Source organism: Pristis pectinata, chromosome 3 (genome assembly GCF_009764475.1).
Source record: "Pristis pectinata isolate sPriPec2 chromosome 3, sPriPec2.1.pri, whole genome shotgun sequence".
Taxonomy (NCBI): domain Eukaryota; kingdom Metazoa; phylum Chordata; class Chondrichthyes; order Rhinopristiformes; family Pristidae; genus Pristis; species Pristis pectinata.
Genome location: NC_067407.1, coordinates 40,237,114 through 40,262,479, shown reverse-complemented (window position 1 = coordinate 40,262,479; position 25,366 = coordinate 40,237,114). Strand labels below are relative to the sequence as shown.

Sequence of the window (25,366 nt, the reverse complement as noted above, 5' to 3'; positions counted from 1 at the left end):
CCACAACAACTAATTTGGGCCAACCTTGCTGTCACACCTGACCAACAAGAGGTTGAGAAGGCCATATCCTAACTTAAGCAGAACCAGACCTCAGGAGCAGATGGTATTCCTGCTGAAATCCTGAAAAGTAGGTGGTGACGAGCTTCAGTCACAAATCCACAATCTCATTATCCACATCCAGGCAAAGGAGGATGTAGTAGAGGCCCTCAGTTATGCCATAATCATGACCATTTTTAAGAAGAGATACAAGTATAAATGAGTTAACTACAGAGGAACCTCCCTGCCACAGGGAAAGTTACTGCCAGGATCCTCCTCAACTACCCCCTCCCTGTGGCTGAAAAGCTGAGTCACAGTGTGGATTCTGTTCATCTGGAGGCATTAGAACATAGAGCACTACAGCACAGTACGGGCCCTTCGGCCCACAATGTTGTGCCGACATTTTATCCTGCTCTAAGATCTATCTAACCCTTCCCTCCCACATAGCTCCTCATTTCTCTGTCATTCATGTGTCTATCTAAGAGTCTCTTAAATGTCCCTAATGTATCTGCCCCCACAACCTCTGTAGGCAGTGCGTTCCACACACCCACCACTCTCTGTGTAAAACAAAACTTAACGCTGACATTCCCCTTTATATCATCCTCCAATCACCTTAAAATTATGTCCCCTCGTGTTAGCCATTGTCACCCTGGGAAAAAGTCTCTGACTGTCCACTTGATCTATGCCTCTTATCATCTTGTACATATCTATCCAGTCACGTCTCATCCTCCTCTTCTCCAAAAAGAAAATCCCCAGCTCACTCAACCTAGCATTGCGGACCTGATCTTCACCACACGACACTGAGTAAAATGCAGAGAGCAGCAGCAGCCACCATACCTGACTTTCTTCAACCTCACTAAAGCCTTTGATTCCATCAATCAGGAGGTGTTGTGGAACACCCTCCCCAAATTCATCTGCCTACATCATCTCCATTTTACATTTTCACCATGACATCATGCCAATGGGTATTGTAGCATTGCACCAATACTTCTCCAGGTGTAATCTCATCAGCACGCTGTAAAGTTGCATCAAAATTTCCCAACTTTTATAATCCATACCCCTTTCAATAAGGCCAATATTCCACGAGCCTTTCTAGTTACCTGCTGTACCTGCATGCTAACATTTATGTTTCATGTATTAGGACCTATAGATCATTGCACTTCAAGATTTTGCAGTCCCTTAAATAATAACTTGAGTTTTCATTCTTCCTTCCACATTTTCCCACATTTTACTCCATCTGCCAGTTTCTTGCCCACTGACTTCACCAATCTGTATCGATTTGCAAGCTCCTTGTATCCTCTTCCCAACTTGCTAACCCACCTATTATTTGTATCATCAGTAAATTTGGCAACAGCACACTCAGTCCCTCCATCCAAGTCAGTTATATTGATTATGAGTTATGAAAGTTTAACATATTCCTTAGTTAAGTACTTGAATGACTTGGAAGGAAATATGGAAGTCATGGTATTTTCATAACATTAGTGTTCTTATGCTTCTTCCATGTAGAGGTGTTAATGGAGGGATGTGGTGTCAAAGTCATCTTGGTGTGTTGCTCAGTGCATTCTATAGATCATGCAAGCCATTTTCACCATGTACTGGTGGTACACAATGTTGCGTATTTCAAGTTTCTCATTATGTTTCATATCCCTGGTAAATCTTGTAAACTCTCTCTGGCTACAACTCATCCAACTGTGATATTGATAAATACTGAAGCTATAAGCTATTGAACACCACAGTTGGCTCTGGCTACATGCAAAATTCATCATAATGAGCAGCCAGCACGCACTTATTGTGCTGTCTGCATCAGGTTGATTGGGATTGGGATCAGATTAATTTGAGATCACAGTGCTTAATAACAGAGTTTCCAATTTAGACTCATATATTCTACAATATGCAAAAGTATCTGAAATCCACTTACTTTATCTGTAGATATTCTTTCATAAATCAAGTTGGCAAATCACAAGCTGTGGAATGAAGTTCAGCACGAAGTAAATCACCTAGCATTAGCCTCATGCTTTGCCCAACTGCATGTAGCATGAATAGATATGTGGTAAATTTCTTTCTATTCTCATAACTGTCCTAATCTTTAGTCTCCAGAAGAGCAAATCCTGTTGCAACTTTATGGGGTGGGGGGGGGTACTGCATTTTACCATTTTGCCATCACCATTCAAATTTTTTTGAATAAAATTAAAATTGTATATTAGGTTATTGTCATTTTTGTGCTGAAAACCCATTTCCTCTTATTTTAGTTAAGGTTATTACAGCCATCAGATGGAGATTTACATTCCATAAATATGAGTTACACTGAAGCAGGACCCCAGGATTAAAAGGTTAACCATTCAATTCAAGAGATCTTTGCATCAACATTCTTTAAAGTGAGACCTTGATATAGGAAAGGGTGCTTTCCAAATTCAGAAATCCTTGTAGTCAAGGAATATCTGTTAAGAGTCAGTCACAAAGGTTTTATCTATTGTACACAAAATGCTCCAAACTTACTGCAAGGGTAAGAAAACCGAAGCAAGTGCTCTCTCACAGGCCAACATCCCCAGCACTGAGTACCCTAATTACACTCTGTCATTTTCATTGACTCGCAAGATTGACACCAGACTCCCGAAAGAGAGATTCTGTCCTGAGCTCTGTTATGGGAAGAGATTACCTGGTGGACAGAAGGAAAGATTCAAGGATATACTCAAAGCCTCCTTGAAAAAAATGCAACATTCCCATTGACTCTTGGGAATTCCTGACCCATTACGGCTCAAACTGGTGAAGGAGCATTTGGGATGTTATTGGGAACTTCGAGTCCATGCATCAGGGGGATACAGAAGCCCTGGATAAACAGTGGCAGGATTGCACCACCTCACAAACTACTCAGCTGCCTGACTCATCAGGCACCACCTGCCCCATCTGTAGAGGAGTCTGTGGTCAGATCCCACAAAACTAGTGTGGAAGCAAGTCATCCTCAATCCTGAGGGACAGCCTAAGAGAAGATCTTTAGTACAAATAAATAATAACATCTTAGTTCTGCTTGTGTCCATGTTTTTTCTGGCTATTCCAGTGCTGCAAAAATAATGGTGCTGAATATTTGCTTTATTCAGTAATGCAACGAAAACTTCTGCACAGTTGGATAGGATGCCATGGATGGAACAGTTCCTTCAGAATTCGGTAACTGAGGTGAAGAAGGTGGTAGCAACAGCAAGATGTTGTGGAAATGAAAGCAGTTGATCCATTCAATGTGGAGCACAAGGTGAACTTAAGTCAGGATGATCTCATTGTGGGACAGAGGGGAAAGCGTGAGAGCAGAAGTGTGAAAAGTAATATGGGCAATATTTCAGGGTCTCCCAATTATCATTGAAGGGTGTCATCAGTCTGGAAGAATAAAAAGACAATAAATGTGATAGATCCTCCTCAAAATATATCTGCTGTGCATATCCCAACCAATTAAGTTCATACTTTATATTCTACAAATATTCATTTCCTATAAAATTACAAACAGCAATATAAAAAATAATTTACAAAAATTCAGTCACCAATTGCTGAAGTTGCACTTCTTTCACTCAGTGAATAAACTGCACAAATATATTTCATATAGTGTTTATTTTGCACTTCAGGAATAATGCAAATAATGTATGAAACAAAACATTGTCTGCTAAGCTTTTCCCTCCTGCATATGGCATTAGTGCCTATGCTATATGTTTGTTTTCTACATTTCTATGGGCCAGCCACTTGTTTTCTGTTGGCAGGTATCTTTGCTAATAAATCACTTTAGCTTTGAAGCTGTTGTGAGTCCAAAATGAAGTTCCCAGTTCTGTATTCACAGCAATGTTTTTGGTAAAATTATTGACCCAATTTCACAGCAGAGTGAGCTTTTTGTATTTCAGCTGTTAGTCACCAGGAGACAAGGCACTGTGCAATAACACATTTTGCTATCAAAATCTGAATTTGCTGGAAGCAAAATTAAACAGTTTGTGTTCTGGAAACTATGGAGAAAATTGTTTTACAATTTGTTCAAGAAATTATTGAAGAAAGCAAAGGCAAGAAAATGGCTAATGCATCTTAATTCACTACATCTGGTTAGAAAAAGTAATGCAAATACTTATAGCGCAATTCACTCAGGCCGAACTAGCACAAAAGGTTGTGGAATTTCCACTGTAAATTACATTCAATGCAAAGGAATTTTCTTTTGTATTGGATTAACATCTTCTTTGGAGCATTACCAGGGAAATTAGGCCTTATTGTTCTGTGCTGTGTTCTGGTCTCTTCAGCCTCGCCGCACCACCCCACCTCCTCCCCGCCCACCCCCCCCCCCCCCCCCCCCCACTGCAGTGACACCTGCTAGAATCCCTTAAGCCAAGTTATATCATGAAGTTGTTTTCAATGAAAAGTGAGGAAGATAAACAACTATGTTCTGAAGTTTTACAAAATCTGTGCTTGCCCATGAAAGATTTTATGTTTGGTGATACCAGTGCATTTGAGTGTCAACTTAAACCATAACTTCAAGAAATGAGAAAGTTTACACTATCAGCCAGTTACAAGGTGGTCCAATCACATTCCTTTGCTTTTGGAAAGGTGGCTTATTTTAAAAAGATATGGGATAATAAAATTACAATGCAGGTTGCACCTTGAATTTTGGATAATTGAAGGTATTTTAATAGATATGTTTTTCAATTAATGTATTTGTTGACAAGTGTGAGGTGTTGCACTTTGAGAGGCCAAATGTAAGAAGAAGGTACACAGTAAATGGCAGGACCTTTAGGAGCATTGATGTATGTAGGGATCTTGGGGTGCAAGTCTATAGCTCCCTGAAAGTGGAAGTGATAGTAAATAGGATGGTAAAGAAGGCATACTATACATGCCTTCATTGGTCAGGGCAATGGGTATAAAAGTTGAGAAATCATATTGCAGCTGTATAAAACTTTGGTTAGACCACACTTTGAGTATTGTGTGCAGTTCTGGTCACTGCACTACATGAAAGATGTTGAGGCTTCAGAGAAGTTGCAGAAGAAGTTCGCCAGGATGTTGGTGTTGCCTAGATTAGAGATTATTAGCTATAAAGAGAGGTTGGACAAATTTGGATTCTTCTCTCTGGGGCATTAGAGGCTGAAGAGAGACCTGATAGAAGTATATGAAATTATGAGAGGAATAGATGGGGTAGATAATCAGTCTTTTTCCCAGGGTGGAAATTTCAGATACTAGAGGGTTTCGGTTTATGGGAGAGGAGGAAAATTTAAAGGAGATTTGTTTGGCAAGCTTTCTACACAGAGAGTAGGAGGTGCTTGGAACGCACTGCTAGGGCAGGTGGTGGAAGCAGATACAACAGCAACATTTAAGATGCATTTAGACAGGTATGTGAACAGACAGAGAATGGAGGGATTATAGACTATATGCAGGCAGATGTGCGGTTTAAATTGGCATCACGGTTAGCACATACGTCATGGGCAGACGGGCCCGTTACTGTGCTGTACTGTTCTATGAAAATGAGTCTTCAGAAGTTTAAAGTTTTGTATTAATACAATTTTCAAATTTTCAACAAAAGAATTTTATAAATATATTAGAAGTAGGGGCATGAGTGGGACATGTGGTCCATTATGCCATCTTTGCTATTTAATTAATTGCAGCTGAACCTCTGTCAGCACTACTTTTTAATCCACATATTTTTTGTCTTTTTTTCGGTACATACAAATCTAGCAATCCCAGCCCTAAATGTATTCGTTGACCAAAATATTAGTCTTCCATGGTAGAGAACTCCCAAACTTCATAACACAATTTCTGCTGATCTGCGACCTCAGTGTCTGACCTCATAATCTTGTTCTAGACTTCTCAGACACTCGAAGCAGCTTCTTAATCTTAAATGAAATAAATGATTGTATTAGAAGTGTTGCTGGGCTGGAACCTGGCTTGCATCTTTCTATCATGACAGAATGTTAAGAAATTTGTACCTGCAAAAATTGTATTTAAATTGTACTTAAATTTTGTTAGAACTTTACACATTTTCATGAGATAACTTTTCATTTCATTTCTCATTTTTTCTATATTCAAGTATGTAGGCCTGTTAAATTGTTATTCATACCCTTGTGTTTTCTCTCAAAGAACCAATCTGGAGAATCTTTTTTTGCACCCTCTCAAAAGCAAGCACGTTCTCCCGTAAGTAAGAATACCAAAACTGGACTAAGTACTCCAAGTGTAATCACACCAAAGCGGCATGTAACTGGGGCAAGATTCCCTTCCCTTTACATTCCGGCCCTCTTGTTATAAGGGCTAAAATATCAAGTGCCTTCCTTCTTGCTTGCCATACCTGCATGTTAACCATCTGTAATTCATGTGAAAGGATCCTCATCTCAATCTGAACAGCAACATTTACTATTCTCTCACCATCTGAAAGGTATTCTGCATTTCCACAGATAATTTTACACTTCTTCACAATATACTCCTTCTGCCTTTTTGCCCACTCACTAATCGTTCTGCGTCCCCTTGCAACCTCTTCGCATTCTTCTCACAGTTTACTTTCTCACCTAGGCTCATATCACCTGCAAGGACAGATATATTACTCTCAAATCCCTTAACCAAATTATTATTATCGACTATAAAATAGCTCAGGCCCAAACTTTGATCCTTTCACCATTTAATCTTGACTATCTCGCTCTTTTCTTCAACCACACGGTTACTATTTCCTTCCTTTCTTCAAGAGATTTCTCTAAGATTAAAGCAAATGCATTTGATATTTCTACAGCCATGTGCTTTAAAATATAAAGGTATACCATATCAAGTCCAGAGGATTTGTCAGCCTTTCATCCCATTGATTTCTTGAGTACCTTCTGAGACAAACTGTAATTCTTGATCCACTACTGCTCAAACTGGAGAAGGAGCATTTGGGATGGTACAGAGAACCTTGAGTCCATGCATCAGGATGCACAAACATGCTCTGCATAAGTAGTGGCAGGAGCACACCCCCCTCACAAACTACCCAGCTGTAGAAGAGTCTGTAGTTCCCACATTGGCCTCATCAAATCACCTCAGAATCCACAAAACCAGTGTTGAAGCAAGTCACCCTCGATCCTCACTCTCTGTAGATCATTGCATCCCAAATACATTTTTTTATTAATATAAAAACAGAAAATGCTGGAAATACTCAACAGGTCAGGCAGCATCTGTGGAAAGAGAAACTGAGAACTTGGAAAGAGGGAAAACAAGATAATTTTAAGTTGCAGAGAAGGTGGGGAAGGAATGGAGAGAGGAAATAACTCCGAAAGGGTGAAGCCAGGGTTGCCTTGGGGATAAGTGGTAGAGGTCATTCGGTTGATGTTAATGTTGGAGAAAAAATAAACAAAAGTCATGAAAGAGAGCAGTTAAAGACCGAGAATACATAAAAGGACAGGAAGGTTAGAAAATGCAGAGCTGTAGGTCGTGTTCAGCAGGCTATGCATGCAAATGGAGAGAGAAAGACTGAGTCCAGACAGAAGATAAAGTGGAGAAAGCCACAGATAAAAAGGCCAGAGTGGGAACAGGATGGAGAATTAAAGTGGCAAGTAACAGGGAGCTCTGATTCATCCCCATGGACTGAATACAGGTGTTCCGCAAAGCAATCACCCACTGTAGAGGTGACCACAATGTTAACACTGAGTGCAGTACACTAGATTGGAAGAAGTGCAAGTGAATCACTACTTCACTTGGAAGGATTGTCGGGGTTGCTGGAAGGTGGGAAGGGAAGAGGCAATAGTACAGGTGTTACATCCCCTGTAAATGCATGGGAAAGTGTCATAAGTTGTGGAACAGTTGATGGGGATAGAAGAGAGGACCAAGGAGTCCTGAAGGGAATGGTCCCTTTGAAATGCTGAAACAGAAGGGGAGGAAAGAGTTCGCTGGTGGTGGAAATTCATTGTGAAGGACGACCCATTGAATTCAGAAGATGTTGGGGTGGAAGCTGAGGGCTATTCTTTCTCTACCAAGAAAAAGAGGGTATAAAAGGTGAAGTGCTCTCACAGATATATCTCCTGAACTTTAATTCTCCATCCCACTCCCACTCTGACCTGTCTGCTGTGGCTTCCTACATTGTCATAACAAGGCCCAATGCAAGCTTGAGGAAAGGCCCTCATCTCCATTCTGGGAACATTGCAGCCTTCTGATCTCAATATCAAATTCTATAACTTCAGCCAACTTAATTTTCTGTTTCTTTCAGAATTGGCAACTTCTGCTGTAAGTTATCCATCTGTGATATTGACTCAGTTTTCTTTCTCACCTAACTTGTTGGACGTGACTACAGCCCTGCACTTTGCAACATTTATGTTCCTTAGTTTATGTTCTCACCCTCTACCTGCCTTCATTTCATATCTTTATTAATTTTCTCTCTCTCTCTGAGTGCCGCTATTGAGCTGATGACATCTACAACTTATCACCATGGCAACCTTGTCCTCCCCCTATCAGAGATAATCCCTTTATCTGATCCCTATATCTCACCGCGCCCCCCCCAGCCTCTCTGAAATGTAAAACTAACTTGTTTTCTCACTTTCCCAATTCTGACAGATGGTCTTCGACCTGAGACTTTAACTCTGTTTCTCTTTCTAGAGGTGCAATCTGATCTGTTGAGTGTTTTCTGCATTTTCTGTTATATTTCAGATTTCCAGCATTGCAGTTTTTTAATGTACAATTATTTTTTACTGTCTTAGCCATTTCTTTACTTCTCATTAAAATTTCTCTTGTTTCTGTCTCTAAAAGACCCATTTTTGCTAATCTTCCTTTTTGAATACATGCACAGGTATCTCAATGAGAGCACAGGATGTATTACAAGGAACAAGAATGGCCATGGAATCAGCTTTAAAAGGGGTCACTATAGTATTATGTATTGAGAAAAATATACATTACTGACAGTGCTGTGGTGCTGGAATCTGGTGCGGATCCTTGCCTTCTGCTGACACTCTTACAGAATCACTCCACAGGTCACTGTGGAGAGGTTGCCGGTGAGGGTTGGTATTGGGCGAGCCGGAGCAGGCAGGGCAGCCCTCAGCGCTGAGATGAATGGTTCAGGGCTGCTTCCTGGCTGGCAGAGTGAGTGTGAACTATTGGTGAGGACTAGCAGGGGTTGCTCCATGTGTTGACGGGTGCCCAGATCCTACGGTTTCCACAGCCACAGTTGTGCACAACCCAAGCAAGTGTTTTTTAATGTACTGGAGTACATACCTATGTGGGGTGGGACTGGAGAAGCAAGTGCACCATAATGAATCATAACTCTGAGGACCAATGCTACATGGGGCGCCAGTTAAGAACCTCTCCCAATCTGTTTTCTATTCTTGTTAGTGTACCTTCAAATTTTATTTTCTCTCTCTTCATCAATTTCTTGTTCATCCTTTTCTGATTTTTTAAATTTTCTCACTATTTTTAACATCATTATTAGCTTCTTTCAATCTAAGGCTATCTGTTATTTTTCTAGTTAGCCATCACTGTGCTGCTTTTCCAGTGCACATTTTATTCCTCAATGCTGGTTAGAGATATGAAGGTTCCTCAGCCAACTTGACCCATCGTATCTCCACCTGGGATTGAGGAATAAAATGTGAACCGTAAAAGTGGTGCACTGATGGCTAACTAGAAAAATTAAGCATGGTCTCAGATGTGCCCCACAGGTGCTGTTTGATCCACTGAGTTCCTCCAGCAGATTGTTTGATGATCTCAGATGGTCGGTTGCTTAAAATACTGTTATCAAGAACAGTCTTACGTGTATTCCACATCTTGAATGTAAGAACTTTTTTTACTCTGCCCCCATGCCTTATGACAAACAAGAAATTATATTCCATAAATTCAACTTCCAAGCTACTTTTGTCCATTTGGATTGCTAATTCTCCTCTGCCCAGGACCACAAGAAACTGCAAAGGGTTGTGAACACAGCTCAGCACATCACGGAAACCAGCCTCCCCTCCATGGACTCTCTCTGTACTTCTCGCTGCCTCGGTAAAGCAGCCAGCATAATCAAAGACCCCACCCACCCGGGTCATTCTCTCTTCTCCCCTCTCCCACCAGGCGGAAGATACAAAAGCCTGAAATCACATACCACCAGGCTCAAGGACAGCTTCTACCCCTCTGTTATAAGATAATGAATGGTTCCCTGGTATGATAAGATGGAGTCTTGACCTCGCAATCTACCTTGTTATGACCTTGTACCTTATTGTCTACCTGCACTGCACTTTCTCTGTACTTAAACACTTTATTCTGCACTCTGTTATTGTTTTTACCTCGTACTACCTCAATGCACTGTTGTAATGAATTAATCTGTATGAATGGTATGCAAGACCTCGGTACAAGTGACAACAATAAACCAATTCCAATTCTATGTGCAGTCTCCCAAAATTTCCATTTTACTGTAATTTCTTGATTTATATTCTAACATCATGCATATCATTACAGAGACTTTAAACAAGCCCATAGTGCTTTCTTTATTTCATCATTTTGTAGTTCCGCCCATATTGTTAGTACATCCTGACTTCCTTGGCCAAGATCCTTTCTCTGCTGTCTATTTTTATTCTACTGTCTATCAGGACTACCCTAATCCATTTAACTTTTCTAAAAGTGGCATACCTTGAAATATTTTATTCCTAACCTTGGTCACCCTGCAAACATTAAACAGATTTGGAGAGGTTCTGCGCTGGTGCTCCCTTTAGCATTAGTCCTCATTAATGGCTACAGGTTCTTTCTTTACCTTTTCTGTAGTTGTGCAAATAATTCAACTATCTTGTTATGAATGCTTTGTTCATGAAGATACAACACATTTAATTTTATCTCTGCCATTTTCCCCGCTGTGACATTGTTTGCCAGTAACCTATGAATATTATTAAATTCTTTCATTTCCTGATGAACCTGTGTGATTTTACTAAGCTAGCTATTGTACACCCTTAAATTTTCTCTTTCAGGTTAAAAAATAAATGTATTAGCGCCCTCCCACCCCCACATTAGTTTATAGCCATGGTCTAACTGCCTTAGTTGTTTCATTAGGATCAATGCATCCCAAGGGAACAGCTTGGCTTTCCCTAGTATTGGTGCCAGTGCCCCATGAATTGAAACTCCTCCTCTCTTTCAGGCACTCTTCACATGTCTAATCCTTTGTCTCCCTAGCAGTCTGTGTTTGACATAGATTGTAACCCAGGGATTGTTACCTTTGATGTTCTGCTTTTTTATCTTTTACTCTGGCTCCTCAAACTCTCTCAAGACTTCATTCTTAATTCATCTTATTTTGCTGTTTTCTACAGGAATCACAACAACTGGATCTGCCCCCTCCTTTTTCAAAATGTTCTTCAAGCACCAGGAGTTGCTTTTGAACCCTGGCACTGGCCAGGTAACGCAACCTTCAGGACTCCTGGACATGACTGCCTAATATTACTATCCTCTATGGCATTCCTTTTCACAACCCCTCTCCCATAACTTGAATGGCCTCTTGTACTACAACACATTTTGCATTCTGTTTTAAGTATTTCCTTTTGTCACAGTTGTTAAAGGAACGTGTTGAGCCAATTGGTCTAACTTTATATGATAAATGCAATAATTATGTTGGCAAACAACAGGCATGGTATCATGCAATCAGACATCACATGATTAAACTTCCATCAGTGTGTTCAACCAGAGTTGTCATTCCTGTTCCTGAAACCAGCACGAGTTGTCTTAAAAATCTTACAATGATAGGTTGGGGTAACAAATGTTAGAGTATGTACAAAATCATTTCTCTAATCCAATTGTGGATCACACCTTTGGAATAATTCTTGCCCATTTTCCATTTTGTGGATGCTAAATGTAAGTTTAAAAATCCTACCAGATTGTTTCTAAATTAACTGAAACAGTTTAGGATTGACCTTCCTCTGAATTTGCATGTCTGTTTTGGAACGCTTAGGAGATATTATATTATTGACATTATGTTATTGACATGGAAACAGGAATGAGTCGTGTATCTCTCAGGATTTGAAGTGATCACCAATATATGAAGATCAGGATAATGAAAGAGAATGTCTAACAATCCATATCCTCATTTTAGTAAAAGAGAAAAATTGCACATGTTTTTATCTTAAGCCTTCATTACAGTCTTTTTCTTAAGTAAGTATTCAGTTAGCTTCTTTGTTGATTAGAAGCATTACGCATTTGTTGGGAATAAATGACAGAATGCATCTGGTCAAATATTAAATTATTCTATTTATTTTTGTTTTTAAGAAATAAATATCCTCAGGGCAGGTTCCTTCTGTTCTGAGAAACTGGATTGGTTGTACCAGAGCTTGACCCCGAAAGTTGGATTTCCAAATTGTTTCTATCTGTTATATCAATGATGATAAGCTCCAAGAAAATTTTCTTCATTGGAGGCTTCAGCAATGTGTTTTGTTTTTAGATGGCAATTCTTTGTTCAATATGACTTCCAAAACAAACAATTCCTTTTTTTTTCTGTAATTAGATCCTATCTTCATTCCCAGTCCTCGGCTTTGGGATGGGGTGGGTGAGGGAGAGGGACATTTATTGTGTTGCGTGGTGAAATGGGTGACAGCAGACTAACTCAGGTTTGAAGCACCCCAAATATAATTGTAAATAAGTTAAAATAATCCCTTTATTATCCTCTCCAGTTTCACTCTCGCAGGCCATTTTCCTGATTTTCTCGGCCGATGCCCCTTGCGTGTTTCCTCTCATTGTTATGTACTCTTTTCCTTCTGTTCCTTTCTCTTTCACCCATTCCTCAAGTTTGTATCATTTATTTTTCTTTTTTCTGGGGCCTTACTTGCATTGGTTCCTTTTCTCCTGTCTGTCCATAAATTCGTATTGTCCCTGTCGGTTCCTTTTTTGGATCAATTAGAAGGTGCAAGGCTTAGAACAGACAAGTAGGAAATACATACAAGCTACTCCACATTCAATAACCTCTGAAGATATGAGCCTTCAGATGTACTTGAATATAGTGTTTTGATTAGTATGCATTACTTTTTTTACATATTATTTGTTATCTGCCAATATTCTTACCTTGTGTTCTTTGAAAATCATCATGCTTCTTCTATATCTTGATCAGAAAAAGCAATGTGACTTTCAAAGATGTCTGTACCTCTGCACACACTGTTGCAGGATATGGTTCACCAACCCCTGCCTGCATGAAATTCAAAACTCTTCTCAAAATGTTAGTCGATTGAGATATTCGAGGTCTGATTTTCGAACAAGAAAACTGCAGGTGCTGGAAGTCTGTTCTGAGTATTTCTAGCTTTTGTTGATTATATTCCTGATGTTTGAAGAATGCTTTCTTTCGTTGTTACTTTGTCCTTTTTAGAAGTGTCAAATGCTTCAGCTACATTAACTAGATGTTTGTCATTCATATGACTCAGTACTAATCTGTGTGGTTAAGAACTGTGAAACAAACATCACTTCATTTCAATTGGTTTCCTCTCGTTTCTACGGTAGATATTTATTGCATGCTGCTTACAGCAAAATTGCAAAGCACCATTTTGTTTTTTCTTTGTAAAAGGTAATAACTAAGAGCACAAAAAGGAAAGATATAGCTTATTAAAGGTAAATTTTCAGTAGGGCACTGTTTGTAAGAACAATTTATTTGGCCACCTTCTGGGTCCATTTATTCATTGGGGATCCAGAAATGTGGAAGATCTAACTCTTCTGCTGATTTCATTCAAAACGTCAGCCATTTGACTTAATCCCCTGGACGAGGGTTGGGAGGAATTTGCCAGGTTTAACACAATGATTGTCTGATGAAAGGGTGTTGAGTTCACATGAGGGCATATTAAACTTGGTGATGAAGGCCTCACAGCCATATAACTTGTCAGCACTCGCTGTCTCGAAGAAGAATGGTTATTTGGAGAAAGACCAGATGGGAGCAGAAAATATTGTAGAGTAAAAAAAGAGTTCTATTTAGTTTTCTGAAGCAGGTAACTAAATAACAATTTTCATTTACCTGAAGTACAAATTTCCATTGATCTTTTGAATTCCTATTTAAAGTCAGGCTCATATACTTTGTGTTTACTTAACAGGATTGAAAAAACGTACAAGGAAAGCTTTTGGTATACGGAAGAAAGAAAAAGACACTGATTCAACGTAAGTGTTTGGTCTAAATAACAACTTTCTTCTGCCAGATGTGGGATAAACTAAATGCCACTGCTGGGTTTGTCTGTCATTGAATAATTATTCCAGTCATTTTAAAGGGAAGTGTTATAAAGATATTCACCAGTGTTCTTCAGTCACACCTTAATACAATGTGACTAGAGGCAGCCTTGTAAATAGAGGTGATTGTTTTATGGTTTGCCTTATTTTTCTACTTCAAAGGTATTATAAAAATTGAAGATGTGCTGTCATTAGTTTATCTACTGGAGCTGAAGTCTGGTAGATTCAGTATTATTTGCATCTGTTTTCAAACTGCAAATGATCAGAAGTTCAGAGCATGTAAATGTCTCATTGTAGAACTTTGAATTATAAGACTTTGTTACACAATTTAATCAAGATATGAGTTATAAATACTTCCTGCGACTGATGTGGTCCTGCCAGCATCAAATGTGTGTCCATGGATCATAAGTTTGGAGACAACAAAGTTATAGGTTAGAGAGTGCACACTTTCTGGGTGCATTGACTCCCAGAGTTCTTAGCTCTCTCACACAGAGAGATTTTGAATCCTCCTGAGTTTACTACTCTGGCACGGGTAATAATTTAGTTATTGATTCACTCCCACCTAAGGTTTAGCTGACACCATGGGTGAAATTTATCTTTGGTAAATTGACAGAGTATTAGTTACTACTTAGAGTAATAGAGTCATACAGCACGGTAACAGACCTTTGCCCCAAATGGTCCATGCCAACCAAGATGCCCCATCCAAGCTAGTCCCATCTGCCAGTGTTTGGCTCATAACCTTCTTAACCTTTCCTATCCACCTCCTGTGCTCCACTTGTGCTCACCTCCATTCAATCAATCTCATTAACCTCAATGGATACAGATGGAGGAGGATACAACTGACGGTAGATTCTCTTACACACATGTAACAATAGTGACCACTTGTAGAAGAGAAATTCATCAAATTCATCTTTGGTCACTATTGCTACATGTGTATAAGAGAATCTACCCTGGCAGATATATTTAAAATGTCCTTAGCCACGGGTGTGGTGCCGGAGGACTGGAGGATAGCTCATGTAGTTCCATTGTTTAAAAAAGGATCTAAAAGTAAACCAGGTAATTACAGGCCAGTGAGCCTGACATCAGTAGTGGGTAAATTATTGGAAGGTGTTTTGAGAGATCGGATATACAAGTATTTGGATAGCCAAGGGCTGATTAGGGATAGTCAGCATGGCTTTGTGCATGGTAGATCGTGTTTAACGAATCTTGTAGAGTTTTTCGAGGAGGTTACCAAGAAAGTAGATGAAGGAAAGGCTGTGGATGTTGTCTACATGGATTTTAGTAAGGCCTTTGACAAGGTCCCACATGGGAGGTTAGTTCAGAAGGTTCAGACACTAGGTATCTATGGAAAGGTTGTAAACTGGATTCGAAATTGGCTGTATAGGAGAAGACAGAGAGTGGTAGTGGATGATTGTTTCTCAGACTGGGGGCCTGTGACTAGTGGTGTGCCTCAGGGATCTGTGCTGGGGCCACTGTTGCTTGTTGTCTATATCAATGATCTAGATGATATGTGGTAAATTGGATCAGCAAGTTTGCTGATGATACTAAGATTGGGGGCGTAGTGGACAGTGAGGAAGGCTTTCAAAGCTTGCAGAGGGATCTGAACCAACTGGAAGAATGGGCCAGAAAATGGCAGATGGAATTTAATACAGACAAGTGTGAGGTGTTGCATTTTGGAAGGACAAATCAAGGTAGGACATACACAGTAAATGGTAGGGCACTGAGGAGTGCAGAGGAACAAAGGGATCTGGGAGTTCAGATACATAATTCCCTGAAAGTGGCGTCGCAGGTAGACAGGGTTGTAAAGAAAGCATTTGGCATCCTGGCATTCTTAAATCAAAGTATTGAGTATAGGAGTTGGCATGTTATGGTGAGGTTGTATGAGACACTGGTGAGGCCAAATTTAGAGTATTGTGTGCAGTTCTGGTCACCTAAGTAAGGGAAGGATATTTGTAAGATTGAAAGAGTGCAGAGGAGATTTACTAGAATGTTGTCGGGTCTTCAGGAGTTGAGCTACAGGGAAAGATTGAACAGGTTAGGACTTTATTCCTTGGAGCGCAGAAGGATGAGGGGAGATTTGATAGAGGTTTACAAAATTATGAGGGGTATAGACAGAGTTAATGCGAGTAGGCTCTTTCCACCTAGATTAGGAGAGATAAGTACGAGAGGACATGACCTTAGGGTGAAAGGGAAAGGTTTAGGGGGAACATTAGGGGGAACTTCTTCACTCAAAGAGTGGTGGGAGTATGGAATGGGCTGCCATCTGATGTGGTGAATGTGGGCTCACTCTTGAGTTTTAGGAATAAATCGGATAGATACATGGACGGGAGAGGTCTGGAGGGTTATGGACTGGGTGCAGGTAAATGGGACTAGCGGAATACCGTTTTGGCACAGACCAGAAGGGCTGAATGGCCTGTTTTCTGTGCTGTAGGGTTCTATGGTTCTATGGTATCCATTGACGTTAATGAGATTGATTGAATAGAGGGAATATCATTTAGAGTTGGGAAAGATAAAAGATAATTGCATTGAAACATACGTAATTCTAATAGATGTTGATAGGGTAGATGAGAGATGAAATTTCCCCTCACTGGTGTATCTAGAACCAGGGGTCACAGTCTCAATATAAGGCAGCAGTCATTCAGGACAGAGATGAGAAGACATTCTTCACCCAGAGGGTAATGAATCTTTGGAATTCTCCACTCAGGAGGGTATGGAGGCTCAGATTCTGAAAATATTCAAGGGTGAGAGAAAGAGATCAATGGACTTCTAGTCATTAAGGAAATCAAGGGATAAGGGGAAGATACAGGGAACTGGTGCTGAGGTAGGAGATCATCCACAACTTTATTGAACTCTGGAGCAGGCTCAAGTGGCTGAATAGTCTGTCCCTGCACATGTTTCCTGATGGCTCCAGACCAACCTTTCCCATAGGAGCTGCAAGTCCAAGGAACCCTGGATGTCAAGGGATATCGAGGCCACATAAACAGATTTAAAAAATACAAAAGAACTGAAAACTTGGGATGCCCTTCAGGAGTATATTAAGTGTTGAGGAATACTTAAAAAAAAGAAATTAGGTGGACAAAGAGGAGTCATAAAATATTATTAAATATACTTCGGGCAAGAGGGTGACCAGAGAAAGAATAGGGCCCATTAGGGACCAAAGTGGCAATCTGTGAGTGGAGCCGGAGGACATAGGTGAACTCTTAATGACTACTTCTCATCTGCATTCGCTATGGAGAAGGACATTGTACAAGTCCTCCCCAGGTTACAGCAGGATTCTGTTCCTGTGACCCGGACGGTACACAAGTTGGAAATGCGGCTGCGAACCGAGTTTCCAGGCAGCAGAAGATGCCTGCAGCCCTGCAGCAGCCAGCAATTCCATCCCGTCGGTTTCCCAGATGTCTGTTTGTGTGTACAAAAGTTGGGTGCTCATAACCTGGGGAGGACCTGTCATTTGAGAATTCAGGGAGGGACATGGTGAAATTCCAGAACATGTTATCATTAAAAGAGAAGTATTATATGTCTTAGTAGGTTTGGTAGATAAATCCCCAGGGCCTGATGAGATGTATTCCACGCTGTTGTTGGAAGCAAGGGAGTTGATGGCTTGGGTTTGTACTCCTGTGCTTCAATACAGTGACTCTTTAATGTAGATAAAACTATACAATAACATTCCTTCTTTCAGGTGCAAGGAATGCTACATTTTACCTGTGTTTAAAGGTATGTTTAAGCCACTTAGCCACCGCCTTAGGTCAAGACACTTCTGTCTTAACACTTCCTCCAATTGATCTGCTGGGTAACAAGAAAAAATTCAAATACAGCTGCCATTGTTGACAATATGACATACTTTTAGCTCATGACTGCACATTTATTATTCCATTCACAATTGATGCTCCCTGACTATAATAACCAGATTTTATTTTTATTGGAAAAAATTAATTTTTTCAAACTTGTAACCCAATTTGAAGAAGGACTAAATCCAGGACATTGTTAAATGCGAAGATAAGAGTAAATTAGCTAAACCAAGAACAATGGAGAGATTATCATTTACACTTATAATCAGAATTTTATCAGAATTTGAGAATCATAATCTGTAAAACCATTCATGAGTATTAATAGTTCAATAATAATGGAACTAAATTCTGTTATAGAGTCATACAGCATGGAAACAGGCCCTTCGGCCCAACTTGTCCATGCCAACTGTGTTGCCCAGCGAGCTAGTCCCACCTGCCTGCATTTGGCCCATAGCCTTCTAAACCTCTCCTATCCATGTACTTATCCAGATGGCTTTTAAATATTGCTAATGTGCCCACCTCAACCACTATTTCTGGCAGCTCATTCCAAATACACACCACCCTTTGAGTAAAGAAGCTGCCCCTGATGTCCCTTGTAAATTTCTCGCCTCTGAACTTGAACCTATGCCCTCTTGTTTATTGCACCCCCTCCCTGGGGAAAAAACTGTGCTTTCACCCTGTCTATGCCCCTCATGGTCTTATGTAAAAGTTGGTGAGAGTCAAAGGGGACTTCCTGAGGAAGTAGAGGCACTGGTGAACTTTCTTGGCCATGGCTTCTACGTGATTTGACCAGGACAGGCTGTTGGTGATGTTCACTCTCAGGAACTTGAGGCTCTCAACCCTCTCGACCTCAGAACTATTGATGTAGACAGGTCAATTCATTACACAGTGCAGTCACATTGAATCGGTACAGTGTATTGATGTAGTACAGGTAAAAACCTGTACACCACCCCCTTTCCTGAAGTCAATGAACCAGCTCTTTTGTTTTGTTGACATTGAGGGAAAGGTTGTTGTCATGACACCATTCCACTAAGCTATCTCCTTCCTATACACTGACTCATTGCTGTTTGAGATACGGTAGCCAATTTTCTATCCACATTGTCATTGCCTCTTATATTTCATAGGTTTTCTTCTTGTTGATAAGAGCTTTAGATGGCATCTTTTCATGTGCTTTTTGGAATCCCATACTTTCCACATCAGTTACGTTTCTCTCATCAACTCTTTCTGCTATTTCATCGAAATACTCTAATTTTGATGAAATAGGCAAGATTTGCCTTTAGCAAATCCAGGCTGGCTTTCTCTAATCAATCTACTTTATCTAAATGACTGCTAATTTTCTCGCTGATCATTATTTCTAGAACCTTCCTCACTAATGAAGCTAACTTAGGTAGTCTTTAGTTCGCAGTGAACGGCAGGGACCTGGGGAGTTCTGTAGAACAGAAGGACCTAGGAGTACAAGTACCTGGTTCCCTGAAAGTGGTGTCACAGGTAGACAGATGTTACCGGGTGTAACACAACCTCAGACTGTTTCAAACGCTTTGGCCAATCTAACAATTACTTGCAGGGAACCTGACTGGGCATTAGCACTGAATGCTATAATGGTTCAGCACATCAAAATTAGATAAAACCCAATTTCTAGGTATCTGTGCCTGTGCTCGCTGTCAGAATATGCCAATCTCATATATCTGCCCCAGGCTCTTCCTGAGATCTTGATCTATTTATTCCTAAAAGCTGCCATGGTCTTATCACAGTAATTTCACCTTGCAGATTTGCCTATTGGATTTGCAAGATTCCTTTTAAAATGAAGACAGAGGGCTGAACATGCTATTGTATAGCACATGTGATTGCAGGACTTCTGCACTGAGACATTGTAGTCCCTCAAATCCAAGGCACACTTAGTCATGAAGGCAGCTGTGAGGATAATAGTGTCAACAATTGGCAGACAAAACTAGAAGGTGCTGTTGTAAGATTTAAACACAATACAGAGTTCAGAAACCACGAAGGCCTCAGCTATGTAAAAGGCCTAAGTGGAAGAGGGGCTACAAGAGCTTACGTTAAAGAGCCAGTGCCTACCTAAGCGATTCTTAGCAGGTCCATTACCATGGTTCCTAGCTCATTTAGAATGTTTTCTTCAAAACATTGGGAATGAAGAGTGAGGATGAGGAAGTGTCCTAACTTTAAAATACTCTGTCAGCCAACCAACGCGGAACAATACAATTTAGCAAAAAAGGACGAAGAGTTTGATTGAGAGGGAAAACAGATTATCAGAGTAAACTTGGAAGGATTGTAAAAGCTTTTCCAAGTTACGTAAAAAGAAAAAGATAATTGAGGACAAATGCAGATCCCTTACAGTCAGAAACAAGAGAATTTATTATGGGGAAGAAAGAAATGACAGAAAAATTAAAACAATAGTTTGGTTCTGTCTTCACAGAAGAAGACACAAATGATTCCCAGAAATGCTGGGGAACTAAGAGTCTAATTAAAAGGGGAAATTAAAAGAAATTAGTATTAGTGAACAAAGTGATGGAGAAATTGATGACATTGAAAGCTGATAAATTGGCAGAGCCTGATAATCTGGAAAGTTAACAGAGGCAGTGCTGAAAATAGTGGAAGTATTAGTCATCATCTTCTAAAATTCTAGAGAGTATGCGATAGTTTTTGCAGATTGGAGAGTGAAAAATGTATTCCCACTGTTTAAAAAAGGGAGAAAGAAAATGGAACCACAGGCAGGTTAGCTAGCACCTGTAACAGGAAAATATTAGAGTCTGTTTAAAGGATATGATAATAGGACACTTAGAAAATATCAACAGGATTAAAAGGGGAAATCATGTTTGACAAACCCACTAGAGTTTTTTGAAGATACAACTGGTAAAATAGATAAGGGAAAACTAGTGGATTTTCAGAAGACCTTTGACAAAGACACATACAAGAGGTAATGTGCAAAATTAAAGCACAGGGGATTGGGGTTAATATGCTTGTGTGGACTGAAAAATAAATGACAGGCAGAAAGTAGAAGGTAAGAATAAAGAGGACTTTCTTGTTGTGGCAAGCAGTGACTAGTGGGGTACCATAGGTATCAATGCTTGGGTCCATGCTATTCATAATATATTGATTCAGTGAGGGAATCAAATGTGATATTTGCGAATAACAGGAAATTGGATGGAATTGTGAGTTGTAACAGAAATGTGGAGTGGCTTCAGAGGGATTTAAACAAGTGAAATGAGTGAGCAAATACACGTCAGATGCAGTATAATGTGGATAACTGAGAAGTTAACTAAGATGGTCAGAAAGACAGAGTATTATCAAAATGGTGATAGATTAGGAAATATTAATCCCAGTTGTATAAGGAGAGATTGGGTCAACTAGGCCTATATTCACTTGAACGTGAGGGGATAATTTCAAATAACATAGTAGAACTTACAAAATTCCCAGTTACAAGGAACAAAATATGGGAGAAACCTAGGAGGGTAAAGGTGGACAAATCTCCAGGACCCAGTGGACTTTAGAGGAATAGGCTGCAGAGAAAGTGGACAATTGGTTGAAAATTTTCATAACTCGTTAAACTCAGGGAGGGTGTCAAAATTTTTTTGGTATTCTAACAACATAGTAAATGGTATTTTGGCCTTCATTGCAAAAGGGTTAGAGTTTAAAAGTAGGGAGGCTTTGTTGCAATTGTATAGAGTGTTGGTGAGGCCTCAGCTGGCATACAATTTTGGTGCCCTTACCTGAAAAAAGATTTAGTAACATTGCAAGCAATACAAAGGAGATTCGTCAGGCTATTTCCTGGGATGAGAGGGATGTCCTACCAAGAAACTAAATGGTTTGGGCCTGTAATCCTTCGAATTTAGAAGAATGAGGGGTGAACTTGTCCAAACATAAAGGATCCCAAGGGAACTCGACAGGGTATGGGATGTTTTCACTAGTGGGAGAATCAGGAACAAGGGGACACAACTATGAGATAAGGAGCTGATCGTTTTAAACTGAGGTACGTTGAAATTTCTTCTTGCAGACGGTGATGAATCTCTGGAATTCTCTGCCCCAGAGAGTTGTGCAGACTAGATCATTAGAAATATTTAAAGTGGAGGTATGTAAATTGTTTCTTTTTGCACAGATGGTGCCTGACAGATGGTGCAGTCTGGGGTCTAGAATGAGGGGTCAAAATCATGGGATTTTGGGTAGAACATTTAGGACTGAGATAGGGAGATTTTGCTTCACTTAGGGCTTGGCAAACTTGTAGAATTCTTTACCACAGAAGGAGGTGGAGGTCACGTCACTGAATATATATAAGAATGAGGCAGATAGATTTCTAAACAGGAAAAGCATCAGGGCATATGAAGGAGAAAGTGGGAATTAATGTTATTGAAGCAGAGGATCAGCCATGATTGTATTGAATGGTCAGGCAAACTCAGAAGGTCACATGGCCCACCCCTACTCATCTTTTCTTTCTTTCTATGTTAAAACTTCATGATATTCATAACTGAAAGCAGTCATACGAAATAGTGTTTTTTGCAGTTACTAGGGTTAAAAATAGTTGCTGACGTTGCCCCAGGTGATGCACAATGTTACTAAACCAGGTGCCAGCATTCAAGGGTTCATATGGCTTGTCTTCCCGCAAAGTAAATGCAATACTGCACAAATTACTCTCACATGACCAGCAGCAAAGGAAATTTCAAATTCAGCTCTTAGCAAGTGTTTTGGAGATATCCAAAGGATCTTGTGGGGAAGAGCTTCATTGGCTGCAGCTGAAGATCAGTTGTTCGTCAGTGTACTGACGTCAATCTTTCTGACTAAATCTACTGAACGAATCTCGCCCTTGTTGCATTCAGAAGCTGACACAGCTGTCTTTGGTCTTGTCAGAATCATGGGACTCCTGCTACGTTCCAGTTCAATGTATTAGCAATGAGGGGAATATGAATTTACTTAGGGGGTGCAAATACAAAATATGCCTTTGTTGAAATAGTGTCATTCTATAATACATACATATATTGTAGCAAAAGAATTATTGGAAGTATGTTTCTATTAAGAAGAAACTTGTCCTTCTCAGTCAAAAAGTCATGGGGGACAAATTTGGAACACATTCCTTGCATTAATTATTGTTCTTTATTTTAGAACGTAAGTAAATAACAAAATGTTGATGACATCAAATTTGCTAAAATGGCCTTTTGACCAATGCTGTTTCTGCTTTTCTCAATATTTGGAAAATAATAGACACCTTGCGGGAAGTTATAAGACCTTAAGTAATTCAAACAATTCTGCTAATGTCACAAACCATCGAATCGGAGCTTGACTGGCTCATGAATATCGAGAAACAACAAAGGTTGGTCGTGCTCCCCTCCCTTTTCTGACATTTCCTATATCTTGCACTGAAGTACATTTTGCTGTAAGATTTTTAAGCTGCTACCTAGTCTTTGGCATGGGGGGTTGTGGAGAGCTGCAGATAAATCATGGTTTGTGTCTGTGATGCAGGTGACGTGACTCTGTCAAGACTGTGCAGAAAGTGTTCCTCATTATCTCTCCAGCAGCATGATCTGTGACTCATGCAAGGTTACAGATGGGAACTGCTGGCAGCTTGCCAGCATTTTATCCGCGGAGTAATAATCTGGATAATGGATGTCTGAAAGCTCTCCTTCTGTGACAGATTTCCCCAATAAATCCTTTTCTTGTTTAATGTTCAAGCACGACATGCCACTTCCAGGAGAGATCACCAATAATGATCAGTGATGATGCTGGGACTGCCATTCCCGGCAAATATTTAAGTAGGGACCTTCCAAGCTTTACAGCTTTAAGTTCAAAATCACCCTTTGGATCAGGAAGCAGTGGCAATAACCAGATTAATGTGACAAAACAAGACAATATCTCCTAATTAAGTAGGCAACATAACAATAGCATGCTGGCCAGACACAAGATGGGACGCTTAAACAGAGTGAAGGGCTTGCCTGCTCCTCTCCTGCTCCCAGCAGTCTTTCTGCAATTCCTGGGCATTAACATTATCAGATGACTTCCTGGGCCAATAGATGCAATCATAAGGAAAGCGCGCCAGCGTCTTTATTTTCTTAGAATTTAAGGTGGATCGGCATGTTACTGAACACTCTAACAAACTTCTACAGATGTACTGTTGAAAGTATCCAGACTAGTTTCGTCATGGTCTGGTACGGCAGTTCAAATGCACAGAAATGTAAGAAGCTGCAGAGAGTAGTGGACTCGGCCCCATACGTCATGGGCCCATCCCTCCCCACTATCAAAAGTATCTACATGAGGCGCTGCCTCAAGAAAGCAACATCTGTCATCAAAGATCCCCACCATCCAGGCCATGCCATCTTCTCGCAGCTACCATCAGGCAGGAAGTACAGAAGCCTGAAGTCCCACCCCACCAGATTCAAGAACAGCTACTTCTCTTCAACCATTTGGTTCTTGAACCAACTGGCACAACCCTAATCACTACCTCAGTATAGCAACACTCTGACCATTTTGACCATGTTGCACTACAATTGACTTGTTTGTTTTTGTGTTATAATTGTGTTCTAATTTTGTATAATTTATGTTTAATTTATGTTTTTCTTGTGGATGTTATGTACCTGATGCTATGTGCCTGTGATGCTGCTGCAAGTAAGTTTGTCATTGCATCTATGCATACATGTACTTGTGCATATGACAATAAACTTGACTTTGACTTTGGATAGTCATAGAATCATAGAACAGTACAGCACAATACAGGCCCTTTGGCTCACAATGTTGTGCCGAACTTTAAACCTCACCTATGACTATCTAACCTCTACCTCCCCCATATCCCTCTATTTTAAATTCCTCCATATGCTTATCAAGCAATCTTTTGTCATTTAGTCATTATACTCTGTTGCCTCAGGTGAGCAGGGCACCTTCCTTGCCAGCCAAAACTGCCCAGAGACAGCAGCCAGGGCAGAAGACGCTCAGTAGAGTCCAAAGAAACCATCAGCATATCCTCCTCCAACCCAGAGCAATTACCTCGTGCTAGGAACCTTAGTCTGATTTTAGCTGATTTTAGAGTTCAGCTGCCTCCCACCAATTAACTGTCATCTTACCTGCTTTATCTGCACTGTATAAAGTTCTCTCTCAGTGGAAGTATTCTGACCCTTGCATCAGAAGTATGCCTGGGAACTCACCTAGTTAACCTGGAATCTTAATGCATGATAATTACTGGCTCCGGGGACTTCAGCGCAAACTCCACTTCTCTGCAATTAGAAAGGACTGATTCCAGAGCCATGTCTATGCATGTCACTAGTTAGACACTACAGTCCGTATGCAAGCTCAAATGTCAGCTAACAGCGAAAGTTCCAGAAATGCAATGTTGTGGGTTAAAGCTGGAGCCCAGAGGCTTGAGCTCAAAAATCTAGGCCACACTTCAGTCCAAATACTTCTGAGTTTTCATTCATGACCTGGCTCACTGAGTTGGAATTCAG

General features: G+C 40.3%; 1 protein-coding gene across 1 annotated transcript in view; it reads left to right on the top strand.

The window, feature by feature from the left end:
- The window catches only part of sgip1a (SH3GL interacting endocytic adaptor 1a), a 121,180-nt gene that overhangs the window by 23,922 nt on the left and 71,892 nt on the right, over positions 1–25,366 (top strand). The window contains exons 3-4 of the mRNA XM_052012355.1: positions 6,124–6,177; positions 14,013–14,076. Of these exons, the coding sequence (XP_051868315.1) occupies positions 6,124–6,177; positions 14,013–14,076 (118 nt within the window). The remainder of the gene's footprint in view (positions 1–6,123; positions 6,178–14,012; positions 14,077–25,366) is intronic.